We start from the raw sequence: 20,855 nt of genomic DNA, 5'->3' as shown, positions 1-20,855 counted from the left end.
GAAAGAGTCTGGATCTTGCAGGACTAATACACTTCTGGGAGACAGGTATGATTATGGCCAAGAACAGCCTCTCAGTAGCTTGAAGATCACTTGATTAAGTTGAACATGTAGGGCCTTAGTAACTCTGATTAGTTGCAGGAGCTATAAGTTGACTACTTCACTGTGGAAACAGAAAAGCAATTCCCCTTTATTTCAGCAGTCCTCTTCCTAAATTCAGGCTTCGGATCAATTTCACCTATTTCAATAAACTTTTAAACTATTTTTGAACACAAATACTTTCCTAGAACTGCCAGAATCTATCAAAGCTGGCAAGCTTAGAAGACCAAGAAACCTGATCGGGAGTTTTAATCATTTCAATAGTTAACAATTTATTTTTATAAAAAAAAATTGTAGCAATGTAGAATACAGCAATGTTTTCTGGTTCCACACACGCAGGTTGTGAACATTCCAAGCAATGTGTACATTTTGGAAGGAGACTAGACAAGAGAATTGACCAAAATGTTACTGAACACGGGAAGATTTTTAAAAAAGGGTTAAAAATCAGATAACAATAGTGTCTTCTTAATATTGCTTTCATTACTGAAGACTGAAAAAACACTTGACTTTACAGATAGGGTTAAAAAAGGGGGTGGGGAGGGAGAGAAAAGAAGGCTGCTACAACACTGCCATACAGTAAAAAAAAAAAAAAAATCATTACTTCAATATTTGCATACTTGATAGCAGCATTCTCCCACTGAACCATGTGAAACTACAGGAAGAAAACATCAAAGCAAAAAAAAAAAAAGGCAGTTATCCATCAGTATTCAAAAACCTAGAATGAAGTCACTAAGTAGATGAACACTTACTGAGAATTAATCCGTATCTACATTCTTAGCTGTTTCCCATTCTGCTCCAATAGAAACGCGAAGTTGAGTGTCAGCTTTGCGTATTTTATTTTTGGCCAATTTGAGTTTTTTCCAGTTCATAGTTCACTGCATGCTTGGAATAGAGAGGGTCATTATAAATCCTTCTACACAACGAACTTTAAGTAGACAGTTGAAAATAAATGTACTACTTGTAAACACACAAAAAATACAAGCTTTTTTTGTTTCAAGTGAGCACTGGTTCCAGACAGATTATCTTCGGTATCTACCTCTTTCACCTCTGTCTCTGTCCCGGTCACAAATCCTTTCTCTCTCCCTTTCCCGATCACGGCCTCTGTCACGTTCTCTGTCTCTTCTATTATCTCTAGGACGGTCCCGTTCTCGCTCTCGGTCCCTCTCCCGAGGCCTGCTTCTCCGACCGCTGACAACTGCTTGTGTGCGGCGAAGAAAGTCGTCTACTCTCATGTCATAGTCGTGCTGTGGTAAAAGGACAGCTCTCTTTATTTTCTCTCCCAGATTAAAAACCCCTCCCTTCCCTTATCCATACGATTGGCTGTAACTCTTGTGAAAGTTCAGTATTAAAAAAAAAAAATTATGCCCAGCATCCATAAGCACAAGGTTGTTCTTTCATCTTCGGAGCTGCACCATGACTGTGCTTCCACTGTGCAGAAGCTGGAGTTCAAATGCCAGATACCAGCAAGAAACCTGAAAGCTAAGCAGCCTTCAAAGCCAGCTAATAGAAATTACTTAATCTGCCCTGTTTTGTGATGTACCTGTAAAAAGTTGTAAAGCACAAACTTTTCTGCTGGTAATTTGTTTTGCATGAGCACACGCAATGTTACAAGCATGTTCTTATTCAAACTGAGCTTCAGCATGAAAAGCTTCAGAGCTAGACAGCTGGAAGCCATTTTAAGCACACAGCTCAGTTTAAGAGTATGTTCAGAGAATTTTGCACTTCTACATTACCTGGGAGAGAGGGGCTTTTCAAAGACACTGGAAGTCTCTAGTCAATCTAAATAACTCATCTTTCTAAGGAAAACTAATACAGGTCTTAAAAATGCAGTTTATCAAAGTCAACAAACCTCAGGTTAGGCTACATCTGTACCCCAAATTCCTACTCTGGCCTGCAGACTTGCATCCCCCTCTGTCTGTGGACACTTACTACTCGTTTGTCTCTGTATCGTGCTTCATGTGGTACAGGATGATGTCCCGAGTATGGAGGGTGAGCTTGAGGTGGAGGTGCATGGTGCTGATAGTAAGGGTGGTGTGGCGGCTGCTCCATACCCGGATACGGTGGCTACAAGAAAGTTACAGGAAGTTTGTTGAGCGTTTCAAAACAAAGGAATGCACACAAGGCCAACTGCTGGGAATTAAGAGCAGAGGTTACTTCCACTCAGATGGAAAACATGACATCTAAATATATCCAATCACAAAATCTTAACTGAATGGCAGCCTGTTTCTCATTAAGTCAGCATACTTTACTACTTCTCTACCATTGCTTCTTTAGAAGTTTGGCCAAAACCCTCCCCAAATCCCAAAGTCACCTTCTTTCCATATCTGCCTCAAAGTGATACTGTACATAGAACTTCTGCTACTTAAATGTGGTGGTGTTTTGGTTTTTTTTAATCTATGCAATATGGAATGTGAATTTCGTCCAAACCAGCAAACTCTTACAGAAACTACTTCATGTGCCATCCCTTATAAATATATTTGTATTTTAAATTAACAAACTTACTCTGCAAGGCAAATTATTTGACAAAAGGCCAGCAGATAGGTTTGCTTTTTTTTTTTTTTTTTAAAAAAGACATCTCTTGGCTGTTCTCCTCCATTTCTTCAATCAGCAAGGCCTTTCTTTCCCTTTTCCTTTGTCACAAAGGAAGTAGGTGGAAGTGCTGGATTTTAGGCTGACTACTTGGACAGAATGCAGAACGGGGACGAGGGGAGAAAGAAAAAAACCCGGAGTTTCTGGAGGCTTAGATCTGTTTGAAAAACCGTCTTCCTCCCAGTCTGACAACTTTGATCACTTCAGTTACAACAAACCAGAGCTGCATTTCAGCTGAGAAAAATGAGAGGCTATAGTAGCATCTCTTACATCCAGTGCTGCCTTTTGCTCATTCACAAGAGCCAAAACGCTCATCACAGTTACCCAAAATCAGGACCCTCGGGGCCAGAAATTACTAAATCTAACCAAAACAACTACCTATAATGACTATTCCTCCTGACATGATGGCAAAACCACAGCTGTACAAGTGAACTATCAGTTTATTTCCATATATGTAGCCGTAGATATGTGTATAATATGCTCATCTGACTGGGAAAAAAGTGCATTTCAGTGGAGGCTGCAATACAGCAAGACTTATTTTGATTATGGCGTGCAGTACATTCTGCTACTTTCCTGCATGCTTCACTGCCATAGCCAAAACCAAGCCACTGCACAACACTAGAGCATGCCATCCCATTCCATGAGCCTCTGCAGCAAGACCACCTCTTTGATGCATCTGCTGTTTGAGAGAAAGCCAATTACTATGACTATTTAGCAGAATACAAAATTCCATCACACCCTCTCGTGTAGGCTAAAGGAGGGTTCTGCTATTTCCTCAGTGCTTTCCGTTTCTTGCAGGTTCAAACCAAGCCAGATCCCTGCTGATGTACTGCTTACTAGAATGCTGGACTATTGCTGAAAGCTAAGTAAATTAGAAAATACTTGATATAAATAATTTTCCCCCTAGAAATTTTACATAGTTACAGCAAAGATACATTTTAGGAAAAAGGAAGCATTGAGTGCATATCGAGTATGATAGGCTCCTCTAGACTGGAGCTAAAAAAGCCATATTCTACAGAGGAAAATTGAATTCAACAAGACACAAACCATTCCTTGCCATGGTGGTGGTGGTCCCATGTTGTGGAATTCCCTCACGTAATCATTGTAGGACTAAAATGAAAGACAGTAATATTAACATTTGTGACGAGTGTTCTTTGGAATTGCAGTAAGCTGGATATAAAAAGTTCCCCAAAAGTCTGCATGCACCAACTTACCCCATTTAAAAATACATCTCGTCGAACTCCTGAAAATCGTCTGTTGGGAATAAAAATTTGTAGAACTAAATCCAATTTATCCATACAGACAAATTACCAGGGCATAAAATGAGTAACATGAACACACCTTACCTGTCTACTTCGGGATATCTGGGATCCTTTATATACCCTGTTCGAACATCAAGCAGTATTAATTCAGTTTACCATCTCAAGTTAACAGTCTTAAAAAATACACTCATTAGAAACTGTTCTTTCATTTTGTGCCAGCTATGAAGTTGTGTCTGCCTGCCATTATCCTTGCTTTCAAAACAACTCTCCAAAACATACAACTTGTGGACACTACAAAAAATATAGTAATAAAAAAATAATACAGATATACCCATAGGAACTTGCACACAGTACAAACAAATGTGCAAGGGGGTATCTGTGCAAATAAAGACTTGAATTTTAGTCAAACAAATTGGGAATGCCCACAAATGTGAAGCATACTCCCCCTCGCAGTAAGAACGTCGCTTGTTACTACTTAGTAACTTTGTATTCAGTAGAATGTGTTCATCTGGGCAACTCTTAGTTTGCTGCTTGCCTACTAGATTTCAGATACAATGTTACACAGAAAATTAAAAGCAACCTAATAAATATCTGGAAAAGCCCCACAGGGCAAAGAATTCTTACAGCTTCAGTAAATCCCCAGAAGTAAACTTTAAAGAGCTCAGTAAAATGGACGGAAAAAAAAAATAAAAACCACCCACCAGGCATGCTTATGCTAATAAAATAATGCTTCCAAGCTTCATTATTTAAAAAAAATTCTGTACTCTCAACAATGCTTTTGGAAAGCCACCAAGCAGCAACAACACTCTTTTTGCATCAAAGAATACAGGCTTTGGAGTCATGCTGGACAGATAAAGGCAGGTTCTTAAGAAAGATTTAGAAATCTACTACTGAAATAATGGAATACGTATTCCTAAGAGCAGTGAAGCAAGATTCAGTAGATTAAAAGTGACAACTTCTTAATAACTGCTTTCTGAAGAAAAAAAAAATCTGCAGTATTACCAGTGTTGTTGCTGCATTATTGCTGCAAACATTTATTCCTGAAGATCAACAACATTCCTTTCTCAAACTCATCATTAGACTCTCTTGTAAAATGCAATGAAACTTGCCTCTTCCTTCCTCATGTCAACTTTGTAAAAAAATTCTCTCTGAAAGCATAACTGAGTATCTATTGTCACCTCTAAACACAGGCTGTTAGTCAGGCAATCTCAGCTGACTTCCCCAGCTGGAAATCTCTGATGAACATTTTGACAGTGCACTGACAAGCAGGTCAAACCAATTCTTGTTGCCCGTGTTTAATGAAGTGCTTGAGAGGGTCATTCACAACAACTTACACAATTCGGAGGCTCTTAAAAGGGCCCAGTCTAGATTAACTCAGCTCTCTCCCAAATCAGTGAATCAGTGTCACTGACTTCTGCAAGAGGTGGGTTAAATCAGCAGGCAGCACTTGGGACAAATCCCATTTTTATATCCCAGTCATATCAGTATTTTACTTTTGAATTAATGAGGATACACTAAAAGAGAAAACACTTGTGAATTGGTGCACAGAAATCTTCATAGTAAGATATTAACCTGGTCTTTGGTGAAACTCAGGGGGATAGTCAATCCTTGGTTTCTTTCTGCTGTTATGAATATCATAATCTTCTGGTCGACGCCTACACAAATTAGATATCAAAGATTAAACAAGGTTGCTTGGAGCATTCGTCACAGCAGAATACCTCAGAGGAATAGCTTCAGTTGCCTGGGATCTCAATTTAACCACTCCGAATTCCATCTGCTTCAAAATGTTCTACATTTTTAAATTTGAACTCAAGTAATCAGGAATAACAGTCCGATTAAATACCCTCCACTGTTACGTGCTGGCTATAGGAGCTTCGGTAGTTAAGGAAGGAACTCTACCCAACTGTACCTTTGTACCAAAAGTGTAACAAATTTGTCTAAAACAAACTCAGACTTAGGCTTTAACATTACACTTTCCACATCACATTTTGAAACAGCCTATTGGGTAACAGAAGAATTTACAAAACTAAATACAGTGAAAATAGATGGCAAAATGTATCATTACAGTCAGAAGGCATGGACATTGCTGTATTTGATAGCTATGGGGTGAAGAATTCTATAAAAGGTCTATTTCCATAACATTTATAAATAAAACTGCATGCTTTGTGAAATTGCTTCGTTCACTGTAGATCTAGCTGGGTAAGCCAATGATATTATTTCTAACAATTTCTAAGCAATTTACCAGCAATGCAATGCACTGGTGTCTTTTACAGAAAGTTTAAGAATGCTTAAGCTTCTTTGTAAGTAAAATAATTGGGGCTCCTTTCTATACAAACAGCTCTTTTACAGAAAAGACGTTATCTTTATGAACTTTGCTTCCAGGGAGGAAGTTTGATTACAAGTTACATTCCAGTTGCAATTACGTTTAACAAAGAACTGAAAACTGGCTGCTAACTTTGCTCCACCAAGGTACACAAACACTAAGGGGAGACTCCATTGCTAACATAACAATGTTGCTAAACACAAAGCAGCTACAAATCCATTCCCTTCTCCCCCCCCACCCCAGCAATATAATTCCTTATGGCAAGACAAGAAATACTTTCTTAAATCGCTTAATTACTGTGCAACTTGCTCACTGAGTAACAAGCTCATGTAGCTTTTTATAGTGTCATTTCTCCTCCCCCTTCCCAACTTCACTCTTTAAAGCCCACCATACCCAGTTACTAAGCTTTCTAAAATGAAAGCAGATTCTTCACTATGCGCAAAAAGCCCAAAAACCAAAGCAGTTGCATCTACAGCAAAATCAGATCAAGGAAAATAAAAGCTGGTGTAAAGAATAAACATACCGCTTTCTTGTAGTTTTGAGAGTGCATTTACGACCGGTATAAAATATGATAGAAACAGTTCATATAGTAGTCCAACTACTGACTTTAAGCTGTAAGCCACATACATAAATGGAGGCCCTGGCAGGCTTGAGAAGGTGTGGTGGTGTTATATGTATAGTTTGCAGTCCATTGCAAAACCTTCACTCGTATATACTTTATTGCACTGGAAACCTCTTAGCTTAACTTCAAAAGCCATCTTGGTGTTCAGTCCTTTAAAGCCAAAAATAGGGGGGCGCTGCCAGGTTTCCTCCTACCTACTTGTTACAGTGTCCTTTTTTTATGCTCAAGGAAATGGGGACTCTTGTTGGGTATCTGTACCTACCACAGGATGTTTCCACGAAAAGGAAACTTAACCAAAGGTTTCAGCCCAAACCATACATCAGTCTGTATGCAAAGTGGCTACACGGGGAAAAGGTGTTTGGCAGAAGGGCTAATATCAGTTCTTTGCAAAGACTTCTCCAATTCTGTAACAAGTTATACCCCCTTTTTTTCTGGAAAATGATGTTAAGTTCATATAGCAGTGATCAATAACCATGTCGATCCTCTAAAAATACTTTAAGTCCACAGGTACTGCCAGCATCTGGAAAGGTTGTATATACAGACACAGCAACAGCCATTCTTTTTGGTTTGTTGCCGGGTCTCCAAGGGCCACTTGATGCCTTTTGTAAAGAACCTATTGTTTTCAGAAGCTCAGCAAGATGTGTGAATTCAGTGGTTACATGTTAGAGAATATTTGGCAATGGGGTTAACACATCACGGTGACACAATTTGAAACAGTCCCAATAATGCTCCTCTTGAATATCAAAACAACTTAAATATTTTATCCTCAAAATGAGGCGGCATCTTCTGCAAAATTCTAAGTGATCCTTATAAAAGTCCCATATTTGATAAGGCTTATCCAGAGACACACCTGAAAGAAAAGGCTTTTACAAGATATTAACACATTTTTGGCATATAAATTTTTCCTTCTCTCCATCTAGCCTGCTCGTAATCAAGCCAAGCTTACCTACAGCTAGCATTACACGATGCATTATCTCAATAAGTGGATCTAGTCTAAACTAGACAGCACACTTAAGAGCTTTTTTCTGCAAAAGCAAAGATCCCCTTTTTCCTCTTGAAAAATGACAGACCGGGGAACCATGTGAAATCCTCAATGAAGCCACAAACTTGTCCATGCAGCTTGATTTGAGGATTTTCTCTCTTCTTTATCGCAGGGAAAGCTTTGACGAATCACATTCCTCCATCACGTTATTCTGATACATGTGCCTATTATCAGTCCAAAGAACGTTTCTAACCTTCCCACGTCCCGAACGGGGTCTCGACGGGATGGGCGTCCTCTTGATCGGGGTTGTGAGTGCATTCTTCTCTTGTGCCTCATTTTATGAATGACTTGATACAAGTCAATACTTTCATCAGGAGGGAAGAGAAGACAAAGTTGGGTTCCACATTCCGGCTCAATTTCCTAGAATTAGTTAGAAGTTCAGTAGTGGTTTATAAACTGAAGAAATGAAACTCTCCCCATATACATTGACAACACATTAAAAAAAGAAAGACACTGCGAAGAGATTTTAGTATCACTAAAGACAGAGCAAAATTCACTTACATTACCTTTCACTCTTTAGGCACTACTTAGAATTTTCATAATATAGTCCAACACTTGGGGCAACCATATCTTCCCATGAGACATACAGGCCACACCACTGTTTTGCTACAAAATCAGAGGACTGCTTTTCATCACAAAGAAAATGATCACCTATTACAGAGAGAGAAGTGACACACGTAGGAAAAAAATCCATCCCAGCTTCACATATAAAGCCATGGCCTGACAAAGTTGACTATTACCACTCAAAAGTGAGTTCTTCAGTGTATGTTAGACAGGTCCGTGAAAATACCAGCTCAATGCTTGGCAGCAGTCAAAACAAGCACATTGCGTGTTCAGGATTATTGGAAAGGAACACAGAATGAGAGAGTCATTATTCCACACTGAAAGTCCATGTTCCACTCACACCTTAAAAGTATTTAAGAGTGCAGTTCTGACTCCTGCATCTCAAAAAGTACGGGGACAGCAGAAATGGAAAAGCTTCAAAGCAGGGCAACAAAGATAACTGAATGAGCACAACAATTTCTACATGCAATGACTGAGTAAGTCAGGTCTCTCCAGCCTAGTATGTGGGGTATGGGCGACAAGACAGATACAACGGGAGCGTCTGACACCACGAGTTGTTTGGAGGAGAGAGGGACAGAGATCAACTTGTTGAGTCCCTCTTCCAGTACAAGAACTCAGGGCCATCAAATGAAGCTAGCAGGATCCAGGTGCAAACAATCCAAAAAAGTGCTGCTTCAACCTGGTGAATGCCTTCCCAAAGGTTGTTGTAAATGCAACAAGCTCAGTGCACATGTCATCAGAAGACAGATCCATTCAGGGTTACACAAAATGTAAATGGATAAACAACCACCACTTGAGGAAATAACCCAAGTTGAAAAGCAGGGAGAGCAAGCACCAGATAATGCTTGCCCAGTACCTAACAGTACAGCAATTTTATGAAAAAAGATGAAACCCACATCTGGATTGCAACTCTATAATATAGAGAGGTGGACAAAACATTAAAAAAAATTTATTTCCTCAACCATTTAACAGAAACAAACTTAAATGATTTTTTTTTTTTAAGTACACACTAAATTAAAAACAAGACTGTAAATATTGTTTTACTTCTGCTTCCCAACAAAGTGAACACGTCTATGGGCGAAATAACGCACAGAGTCTACATTTTCCACACAGTATGGGGATCATGCAACTCCCATCTTGCCTGAAGAAAGCAGAGCCCATTATTTTAGTCAAGGCTGGGTCACTGCATGACAGCAGCAACATACCTGCACTTTGGTAAGTCTGACAAGATGAAGAGCCACCCCACTTAAAATTTACTTAGCATATAATTTATAATGGTAGAATCTATGCCCTAAGCAATACAGTATATATAAAAAAAAATGCAACTCAGAACACAGCTGGAAACACCAGAACTTGTTCTTAAAAACTGATGCTATATAGGTTTGCACACCATACAACACAAGACACGTTACATTTCAAATCCAAAATATCACGTCATTTTGAAGCATCAAACACTGTTTATCACAAATACAACAGAATTGGCACTGTATTGTTTTCTGTTTCCTTCTTCCACAACAACATTAGAAATAAGATGAGTGCTTTTGTCACGGTACTCTACTGCAAGTAACAAATGATCTAAAAAGATTCCAAATCTTCTGTACATACAAAGCTGAAAGCAAGCACTAGAAGATATGGGTTATAGAAAAAAAAAAATTAACAAACCTGTCCATCGCGTCCAATCTTTACTGGCTTATGTTCGTTCCAAGGATTGGTCAGGTGAGCAGACTTAGTGAACGGCAATTCACGCCTAAATATGCAAGTGGCATCATTTATAGTTTCGCCTCCATTTTTTGTAAAAAAAAAAATTTTAAAATGCATACAGCAGGACTTCATATACAAAATAATCCTGTTACCCTCTGCACTGTCAGGTCTCTCACTGATTGTACTAGTACATATTAAGTATTAGTAACTGAAGATGTTGCTTTGACTTATTCCAGTATTAAGTATAGTCCGTACTATGACAGTCTATCTTACTAAAAAAAAAAAAATTGCCTCTGTATAATATCAAGATCATGCTTCCTTATCATCCCACCATCTGAATATGCTGACCAGTCTCTATGTGAGGTGGTAGCTCATGGTACCTACTGAAATAAGTCCCTGAGCATCTGACCTAACTATGAAGCTAGAACTGCTTTGAGCTGGAGGTGGGAGTCAGTAACTTTCACAGGACCTTTCCAACCTAGATTTTCCTCTAATTTGAAGTCTCACCTTCCCTGTGTTTAGTCTTTCTGGTAGTCTAAAGTGCTTGTACAGCCATGCAATCTCTCTCACAGGACAGATATAGCTCTTTTTCTTAAGAGAGATTTAAATCCTTTCCTGTAATACATATTTGGTTAAATAAATGAACATACTGCTCACAATCTATACATTATGCAAAATATCTGTACTATTTCAGTGTTATTTTAGAGCAGTAGCATCTTCTTCATTCAGTCAGATGCCAAGATGTCAGATGAAGACAGACCTGTCCTTACAGGATCTTTTTTCCCTTTTACCCACAGCTGTCCATTCAAGTGAGCAGTTGTTTTTACTCAAAGACTTCAGAATGTAGTTTTCCAGTTTCAGTGCAAAAGATCAGTGAAGGAACACCATTAAGTGTTAAAAATACCTAAATTAATTAATTGTCTACATAGAAGAAAAAAAAAAAAAGATTCTACAGTGCATGTCAGGTACAGATGTGAGTCCCAAGCTCACTAACAGGGAGGCATGGGTTCAGGAAGACTGGAGGACAGATCTCTGGTTGAATCGAGTTTTCAAAAGGATGCTGTCAGCACTCAAGAGAGTAATATGCAAAAATGGTATTATAATGACTTGTTACTGAACAGCAACATAAATTAGCAATTATTTACCTGCAAATCCAGTCAATTTTAAAGACACCTCCCAACATTTTTGCATTCATTCCTGCAGGCAGCACCCAGTGTATAGGTGATCCTCCATGATGGGACTCTGAAGACAGTCTTGCAAATCCTAAAGGATTTCACATGAATTGTAACAAAGACACAACAGAAAAGCTATTGCACCTAAAACTCACTTTCACTTACCTTGATAACAGCTCACTTTCCCTTACCTTGGAATTTGCCACTCTCTCTTACAGAAAATATCAAAATAACACTCCTCGCTGATCTAAATGCAGCATTAAGCTTCTTTTCATTCACTGGAAGTGTCGACCACACTCCCTAAAACAAAACAACCCCCACCACCAAAATATAAGAGTTCATCTCGAGTGATTTAGCTAACAGAAGTATATAGTGCAGATGAGGAAAACAAGACCAAACTAGTGTTCTGGGATAGAAGATAATGGAAAGAGAAAGGTATTGCTAAATTCAGTTCCTTCAGAAAATATTTTTAGCCTGCCCCATGATAAAACTTTTAAAACACTGGCTTTTCAAAAATTTTTTTTTGAACACTGCAGATGCATTTAGGCCATCTATACGTTTCATTTAAGATTGTAACGATGGACAGATACATTAAAACCTTTGCCTTTAGTATTTTTAATGTATGTTTTAAGTGACTTAGGGAGTTCATGTATTATATAATACAAACAAATTATGAAAACCCATCAGCATATATACTGAAAGGTGGGCAGGTAGACTTCAGTAACCTTCTTAGGATGACAGATTTGTTGAGGACAGGTTGCAGACTTTAGAGCTCTTTTAGTGAAAGATCAGACACATGAAAGACACCAGACCAACATTTAAAATTGGCAAGACAACTCAAAACAGTTTGTTCAGCCTTCCACATACCCACCTACTAATTCCTACCTTTTCCCTTTCACCAGCCATCGTGTAGCAATGCACAATAAAACCCAATGTGTTTTAAGGCACCAACTGAGCTGAGCTATAGAATACCAGTTTGCTGTATTACTTCTCAGCAAGATCAGCTCCCCAGTCCATTCTCTGGACAAACTCAGAGAAGAAGTTTATGCCGGTTTAATATGCTCAAACTTCAGTCTCAAAATACGATCTAGGATCTACTAACGAAAATGTTCCTCATTTTCCTTTTTTATCGAAGATCTGTTCTCATGGCCTACTTTGTGCTCAGATTAGTGCTTGCCTGACTCTGAGAGCTCATTAGAGTCATCAGGGAACTACTTGTGTTTTTTACTAGCTTTCGGTCAGATGTATATTGCTTTAGGCTGCTTGTGAAGCCCTGCTGTGAGCTAGAATAACTTATTACATTGGCACCACAAAAGCCAGTTTCATGGAAGTACAGTGGCAAAGCACTGATGCCTATACACCAACAGAAAAATCATCCACTCCAATAACTTCAGAAACAAGGACACTGTTGCAGCCCCAAGTATCCATGAATTACAGAAAGGATATACTCCTCTAAAGAGCTTAAGCAAACACCAGTCAGTATGGTATTCACTGCACAGATCAGACCCAAAGCTGGGGGCACGGAGAGGCAAACCTGTCCAGGAATTTTAAGATTCATTTAATTGTTTTAATGCTATTCTATTTTAGAAAATCTTCATTAATAGAATCACCTGCTCTGTGTATATTGTGTAACAGCAGATCAGCTATTTTCTATACAAACTGTTGCAAATAACACATGCAAATACAAAACCACCAGAGTGGCCTAGTGCTTCCTGAGCAGCTGAAGTCCAGCGCACTGGAATCGCTCCCAAAGAATTCCCTTACACCGGCACTGCCAGGCATATGTTTCTGCAATAAGGCTTCAGATCCCTGAATCAACTGAAAAAAATTACTTTTATAGCACAAGATGAAAGCCAAAACAATTGTCTGAACCTCTTCACAGTACAGCGATATGAACATAGGTGCTGATGAAGGGGAGAAAATACCATCAAGCATTCCCAATGGAGGTTGGCTTCAGACATTATCAAACAGACTGTGAGGCCCCCTTTTAACCCTATTCTTATAAATGACCAATGGTCTAGACTTTTCTAGGTTACAGTGGAAACAGAACAGCTACCCTTGAAGAATCAAGGAGCAGTAGCTTTCATCCGTGCCTCTACCAAGATCTGAGTGATAGAGAAAAGAATGCATCTATCCATATGTTTTTCCATATGTAAGGTTGGCATGTTTGAAAACAAAGTGATCAGTCGGAAGAAAATTCAACATACCTTTGCTTTAGCAAGTGATACATTTTCATGGTTATTACTCTTGATGAGAAAGAATCTTGCATCTTGGAGAATGTATTTAAGTTTACTTGTTTGGTCTGAAAAAACAAAGTGTCAAATAAGGTAAACTGTAAATATTTACAGTTGCCAAAAATGTTGCTTTGAGTGTAGATAGTTGTTTATTTCCTTCAACAGACACTGTATCCCACCCAGTTCCTACCTATGTATTAATCACAGTCAACCACCCAACTTGAAACTTGAAGTCCAAGCTGTAAAACACAAAATGCCAGGGGAAACCAAACCAAACTAACACTTAGATATTCAGGTAAAGAAAAAATAAAATAAAATCAGCATGATTCAGTGATGTTCCGATATACAGGACTTATTTCCTTGCATAAGAATCTTTGGATAAACACTGGGTAACATTCATATCAGCATCAGTCATCCACCAGAGAATGCTGAAATGTTCCTCTTTTCAGATGCAAGCACTTTATTTTTTGCTTTGCTGCCTCTGCAAGGAGCAAAGTGACTGAACTTTTTGCGTATTGCTCTCAACACATGCAAAGGTAGCTCAAGATTCACTTGTTATGCTCAGAACAATGATGTGCTCAAAGTGATTTATATCGGAACATTACTACTTACAGCTAATTTAATAAACAGAGACAATGGCTTGCTATGGGGCATGCATTAAAAATTCAAATTTAAATGATACCTTTTTGGACAGCACGAACGGAAGATGATAATTTCTCATGCTTCTTTTCTGAACCTGTGTTTAGCCAAAGTACATTTGTTCAGATTGAGCCTTAATAGAGATAATATACAATTTCTACAGCCTTGTCACATACAATTTTCATTCATGACAAATTATGCTTTCTGGCGCGCACCCACACACACAAAAAATACTATTCAATGTGCACGAGTGTTTTGTTTTGTTTTGTTTTGATTTTGTTTTTGGGTTGTTTGGTTTGGGTTTGTTTTTTTTTTAAATAGTATTTGAACAATTTCCTACTCAGAAAACTAGTCACTGAATCATCATCTTCCAAGTTTAAAAAAAAAGTGAAAATTCCACTTAAGCAACAGAATAGCATTAAAGTAACAAGAAAGCCTACTTTCCCCCCAAAGGTATCCACACACAACATGCCAGAAGTCAATACTAAATTAAACAAAGCTACATACCCCATAAATCTCTACAGCCAGTTACATTTATTTTAGATTACACATTAAGATTTGATGCAAGTCATGATAACAAGCAATAAAAGGAAAGAATACCTGCATACGATTCTGATGCAGAACTTCCACTTCTGTCAAAAACAATCGGAGAGATACCTCTAGCTCTCTTCCTCTCCTTCTTTTTCTCATCTGAAAGAACACGTAACAAATAAAAACAGTATTTTAAACATCAAGTGGCAGGCAGAATTGAGATAAAATGTACTGGGACAGGAAAATAACATCTGTAATAGTGAAGTTAGCATTTGGCTTGCACATGAAAATTGTGATTGCTGCCCCCAAACTATCACGCACAAAAGATGCAAATACTGACTACTCAAGCTTTTCATTCACAAGAGGAAGACAAATGCCACAAATCTCGTAATTCTGTGCAAAGTTTAGAGACAGAATTTATCTCCTAGGTGTTTTAGTAAGGGTGATTTAGCTCTTCTATCCAGCCTTCAGCCAAATTTGCAACACAGAGCACGAACTATGTTGCGACAGTGATATGGGCTCATTTGCTCAGAGGTCAACAAAATGGCAAGAGGTGTTAAAACAAAACACTGTGGCACACAGGCAACTATTTCCACTCCTAAAAGTGTTATGTTATACTATGGAGCTTTTTAGAACCGTTATTACACCTTCTCTTGTCTTTAGGTTACACCTTTCTGTTCTCTAATTCCAAACAGCAGAGCTGAGCCAAAAAAGGCATTATGTTAATGCCAGGATGACCACCTATGAAGACTTCAGACAAGGAAGATACACAAGAGGAATCTTAACAGGACTGCAAGCCTCTTTCTTAAAAGTAAAATGAATAATTAAAAAAAAAAATTCAAAACAACAAACAGCCAAACCCAAAAGTATTTATGTCATTAACACTTTACTGTTAAACTAACTTTGATGTTAAACTAACTTACTTTAACTGTAAGTTAGGAGCAGTTATAATATATATCTGGCAAAGCATTTGTTTCTAGTTTCTGCTTAAAACATTTCTCTCTTTCTGAGTTTGCCCTAATAGCTAATAATTTGAACGTAGGTTTAGATTTCCTATGCTGAAGGCAGCAACTATTTAAGATTCAACTATCCTTCCCTGGGGAGATGATGCTTTTACTACACCAGACTACCTGGTCACTCATCTAGATGAATACAGAACAGGTCAACACCAACTTAAAATGCATCATGGGAAACTAAGCCATTAGATACCTAAGAAAATACTAATTCTAATGTTTCAAAGCATTGAGCAGCAAGGCCAAAGCAATCAAGAACACTGAATCCTCGGCATGGTAATCCTGATATTCAGAAGTTCTGGTGTAAGGAAATACCGCTTTCCAGTACATTTTTTCCTTGCCTATGCTATTTCATAATTGACATCTTCCTGGCTTGTGCTACTAAGGCTTACTTTTGACATAGTCAGGAAGTGGTTATTTTTAAAAACAGCCAAACTTTCAATGGCAAGCTATTTCAGATTAGCATGCTAGATGTTACCTACCTGATGCATCTGAACCAGACCCAGATCTGACTGACCCATCTGTGAAAGAGGCAGATTCAGAATCAGAATCGCTGGCTTCACTTCGTGTGTCATAGTCATTTCCTTCCTTCTGATCTCTCTCATCCTGTTCATACTCTTCTTCATCCTCCTCCCCATCTTCTTCTACCTCTTCATCCTCCTCCCCTTCATCATCTTCCTCTTCTTCCATTCCTTCCTCCTCGTTCTCTGTATTGCCTTGTTCAGAAGAACCACTACTGCCAGTCTCATGATCTGAACAATATTCCTCAGAGTTCACCTCTTCTTTAGAAGAATGGCTGGATCTGCTTGGTCTTCTATCCACATCATGCCTGATTCTCTGATGTTCAAAGAAAAAGTGAATCAGCAGTCATATAACATTGTCAGGATGCACACAAAGTCCTAAGAGAACGTGCCTTATAAAAGTCTCATACAAGTGCTTTATTTATAAGGCAGCAAGAATATTTAATACCTCTGAACCATCTGGTGTAGAAGATTTTGCCCTTCTGTCAATATCCCTCTTCCTCATGCAAGTTTTTTCTGGTTGTCCTTTATAAGGTTCCCTGGAACTGCTCGACATACGTATCTTTCGATCACCATCTGGGCGCTTGTTTCTATCAGACCTCTGATACTCCTCATTCTTGTATTCTGACACCGGTTTTCCTTTTGTACTCACTATTCTCTTGTTATTGCTAACTGATGAGCTAGGAGGCTTTGGCATCATCTGCCTCGACGAATGCACAGAAGGTTTTTGTCTCTTGCTTTCAGTGTTTTCCATCCTGTCAGTTTTTCTTTTTGATCCTTAAATAGAAAGAAATATCAAGTTCAGTTTCATTTTGTACATTAAACCAAAAACTGTGCAGAGTTTTCTCTACTTTGGGCAATTCCCCTGTTTGCAGTCATAGGTAGCATCTTCCAGCTGTAGGCTTTGCAATAATACTCAAAACTGCTTGTTAGGAACAGCTCATATTCCACATCATATATTTAATTTAAAAGAGCAATCCTTTAATCTTTGGTAGGTGCTTTCTAAATTTTATATATGGAAATGCTAAATTAAAATCTTATGGGATTAGCCTAAAGACAAATTAAGAATTGAGCTGGAACCAGACTTTGGGACTCCCTTGCTCCATTTCCATTTCACTTCATCGAACCAAAAAGGACAGACGTTTTCTAATAGCAAATGAAGTCACAACAAGCCAGACTCAGCAATTGCTTTTGAGACAAAAGGAAACCTAGTTAACTGTTTGCTTGGAAGGTCAAGTAAAAGAGCAGATGTCCAAGCAATATAGACTTTTGGAACTCTTTCACTCTTCAAATCAGAATATAAAAGACACTAATCCTATCAGGAAAGACTGTTTTTACCATTTACGATCCTGCAGGACATACACTACCGAAGTCACCTACCCTTCTTCTCGCTTTTATCTTGCTCGCTGTCAGGGTTATACAACTCATCATCTTGGTCAGGAGCATCAGTCAAAATGTCATCCAGAACGTTCAGTTCACCATCTGCAAAGTTAAAAACAACTATAAAAAGTCTGGATATGTAAACTAGTAGAACTAGTATTTATAAACCCAAACATTTCCTTTAAGGTTACAGATCTGCCACAAGGCAAAAATTAACACCTTCTTGATTAATTTCCACAATTTCAGTTGGAAGGATCAAGCAAAGCCAATAAAAGAATTAAAATACGTCACAGGATACATTTAGGCCTCTGAATAAGGTCCAAGTTAGCTCCTCATGTCACACAAGCTTTGCAGGAAAGCTGACCTACAAATGAAAGCTTAACAAAAAACCTGTACAAAAATTTGAGAAAAAGGAGACTGGGAGATAGTCCAAGTTCCAAAAGCAAAGAGGAGGGACATCTCCTCTCAAAATCCTGAAGAACTTGCACCTTAAATTATCTCCACTCCTGCCTGCTATTTTTGTTGTTGCTATGTTAAGAGAATGAATTTTGTGGTTTGCCTACATGTAGAAAAAACACAACAGGGCAAGTTAACATAAACTAGCTGACCCCACTGAAGAAGGTAAAAGTAGTACTTATTTGCTGCATAATTCCGAGCTGCTCTCAAAAAACAAGCTACAAATAATTCACCTTGATCATAAGGGCAAAAGTTTAAGGAAATTCATGCTAGAAGCAGTAAACAATCACACTTCATCACACAACTTTTAAAATTTGTCACTGTTTCCAACTCTGTTTCACCTTGCCTTAAACTAAAGTGGATATATGGCGATTCTGGTAGAAGAAGGATTCACCAGCTTTAAGGCATCAGATCTATATTCCATGGACTTTAAAAAAAAGAGTGAACCAAACCTAAGCATGCAAAGTGAAAAATAATAGAAAAGGTATCAATTTTGGAATCTCATCTTTCTTATCCTCATCTCTGGAATTCTTAGATCTTTCCACTTTATATTACTGTGATTGATTCTATTTTCTCTGTTCAGGAAAAGAAAAGCAGAGCAAACTCCAAGGATTCAGGTAGTTAACAGTATCTGTAGAAGATGCATTGTACAACGTTATAAAGCAGCAGGTAAGGACTTCTGTACTGGACAAAATTGGGATAAGGCAGTAAATGAAGTCCTCCAGAGTTTGACAACTTGCCTATCTCAAAATATTGATCTGCGCCATAACAGAAGTTTTACAGCTTGATATTAAAAAAAAGACACAGCCCACACCAGAAAAAAAAGTTAGTATTATAATTGTATCTCTACTATATACTACTGAATCGGAAACCAGAATGTCTGCTAGCTTTCCTGCTGGCACTTCTCCACACTTTCTGTGGTACGGGAATGCAGAAGTGGTCCCTGAATGGCATAACTGCTGTAGTTGATGCAAAGTAAGCAGTGCAGAGAGAGGAGTGTCAAGCCTTTCCCTGGCAGTTTATAGTTCAGAGGGCATTTAAATATAACATGAAGCTGCATCATAATTCTCTTGGGAACTTTTTTCCCTTTTGGTGAGGCAACAGCATACTTGAGTAAATTACATTTAACTTAGCTACTGCAGTAGCATTCAGAGGTGCTAAAAGACTCAAGTATAAGCTGGTTTAGAAATAGATTAGAAGATAAGGAAAATTTAATGGAATAAGCAAGTCTGACACACACTCTCTGATAAATCCCTTCTGGGTTAGGTGGGCCTGATGTATAATTGCATAAGTACACAAAAGACAGGAGTAGGATGAGTTTCCCCCCAACCCCTTCTGTAGATACATCTATCTGATTTATTTAAAAATAAATTTTCAGATTTATTTAGCAGCCTTGTGATGCAAAAAGGGCAATCTGAACACACAGATGCCATCTCTCATTTGCATCGAGTATACTGCTCAACCGACTTCCACAAGATGATTCCACTCACTGAACTGTCACTGTTAAGCGTTCAACATGGTGAGCTAAATTACCTCAAACAGATCAAGATAAGCACCAGGAAAAGCACAAAAAAAGAAACAGAAAAATAGTAGAGGACAAATTTCTTACAGTTCATCACTGCTGAAGGGGGAAGGTCCAAATAAGTCCTTTTCATTACAGACACTCCCAAGTGGGCTCTCCCGCAACTCATCTTTTGTTGATTCTGGGGTGTGTTGGATCCTTCCATGAACAAATTTAACTCACCTGAAACAGCAGGAAAGTAACCTGGGGAGGCCATTTTTCCTCTGTTGGCCATGAGCATTAGATCTATTCAAGGAAGGGTCCAAGCAAAAATCTGATTTGGCAAACAGAGGAGATAAGACCAGGCAATTTCAAACTAAAAGGGTATACAAGATTTATTTCCACTTTTTTAAAGCAGTGAAACAGCATTTCTCTTCCAAAAGGAGCATAAAAATAACGTTGCATTTACAGTAGAAATAAATTCAGTTACAAATAAATGTGCATTAACACCTGTTATTCAGACAGAATCATTCTTTTCATGACAGAAAATTAAGTTAAAATACAAAACATAAAAATATGTCTTGTTTGCTACTCATGGCTTGACCACTGCCAGTGATCAAAAAAAAAAAAAAAGCAAAACCAAAAAAACCTCAATGAATAAAAAAATTCAAGATAATTCTTGAATTCTGGATAAATGATTATTTGAGCAGAAACTGATAGATGACAACAGTAAATGTTTCAATTTCACTGCTCATGCAGGGTGGCAGCTCACATCTGTTTCAACACAACCTGACTGCATCCTATCCCACCAGTCTTCTTCTAATAGCTAAGAATCAAGCACCAGAAATAATTTTACTTATCAGTTCTAACAAGATCTAGTGGCAATTTTCCATGTGAACTAATTTCACAATAAATATTAGAGACAGCAAACTTTCATCACTCTCACCAAAAGACATTTTATGGACATTTAACCTGCAAATAGCTTTACAAAAATTTTATTACTTAGAAATCCAAAACAATGTAAACCAAACCACAACACCACAGTGATCCTTCTTCACCTGTTTTATAACACTGCTATTATCTGCACCAAACAGCAATCTTCTACACCTAACCTTTTTTTTTTTACTTCTTAAATGAGCTATTTTTTGAGGACTGACTCATATCATCTCATAGACAACATGGGGATCACTTCAGCTTCTGTGTACAGTG

The 20,855-nt window shown here is 38.2% G+C and overlaps 1 protein-coding gene across 2 annotated transcripts; it reads right to left on the bottom strand.

Moving 5' to 3' along the window:
* Window positions 1–351: 351 nt before the first annotated feature.
* Window positions 352–19,885, bottom strand: YTHDC1 (YTH domain containing 1). 2 transcript variants are annotated; one of them, XM_010284496.1, is made up of 18 exons: window positions 19,755–19,885; window positions 17,690–17,791; window positions 16,758–17,086; window positions 16,271–16,625; window positions 14,845–14,934; window positions 14,288–14,341; window positions 13,579–13,673; window positions 11,563–11,671; window positions 11,345–11,462; window positions 10,161–10,245; window positions 8,128–8,294; window positions 5,520–5,602; window positions 4,032–4,068; window positions 3,900–3,939; window positions 3,733–3,795; window positions 2,026–2,160; window positions 1,133–1,340; window positions 352–748 (listed from the first exon to the last, which is right to left on the bottom strand). In XM_010284496.1, the coding sequence occupies exons 1-18, from the start codon at window positions 19,870–19,872 to the stop codon at window positions 699–701; spliced, it is 2,238 nt and encodes a 745-aa protein (XP_010282798.1). In that variant the 5' UTR covers window positions 19,873–19,885; the 3' UTR covers window positions 352–698. The 2 variants fall into 2 exon arrangements, with proteins under 2 accessions (XP_010282798.1, XP_010282799.1); XM_010284497.1 differs by lacking the exon at window positions 352–748 and having other exon boundaries at window positions 818–1,340.
* Window positions 19,886–20,855: the final 970 nt, after the last annotated feature.

Source organism: Phaethon lepturus, unplaced genomic scaffold, assembly GCF_000687285.1.
Source record: "Phaethon lepturus isolate BGI_N335 unplaced genomic scaffold, ASM68728v1 scaffold13203, whole genome shotgun sequence".
Taxonomy (NCBI): domain Eukaryota; kingdom Metazoa; phylum Chordata; class Aves; order Phaethontiformes; family Phaethontidae; genus Phaethon; species Phaethon lepturus.
This window is presented reverse-complemented; position numbering and strand designations above follow the sequence as displayed.

Coding starts and splice junctions, on each gene's coding strand:
- YTHDC1 (XM_010284496.1), bottom strand. CDS start 19,872: ATGGAAGGATCCAACACACCCCAGAATCAACAAAAGATGAGTTGCGGG. Junction 14,935..16,270: donor GTCTGGTTCAGATGCATCAG/GTAGGTAACATC, acceptor GTGTTCTTTCAG/ATGAGAAAAAGAAGGAGAGG. Junction 5,603..8,127: donor CCCGTTCGGGACGTGGGAAG/GTTAGAAACGTT, acceptor TAATTTGTGTAG/GCGTCGACCAGAAGATTATG.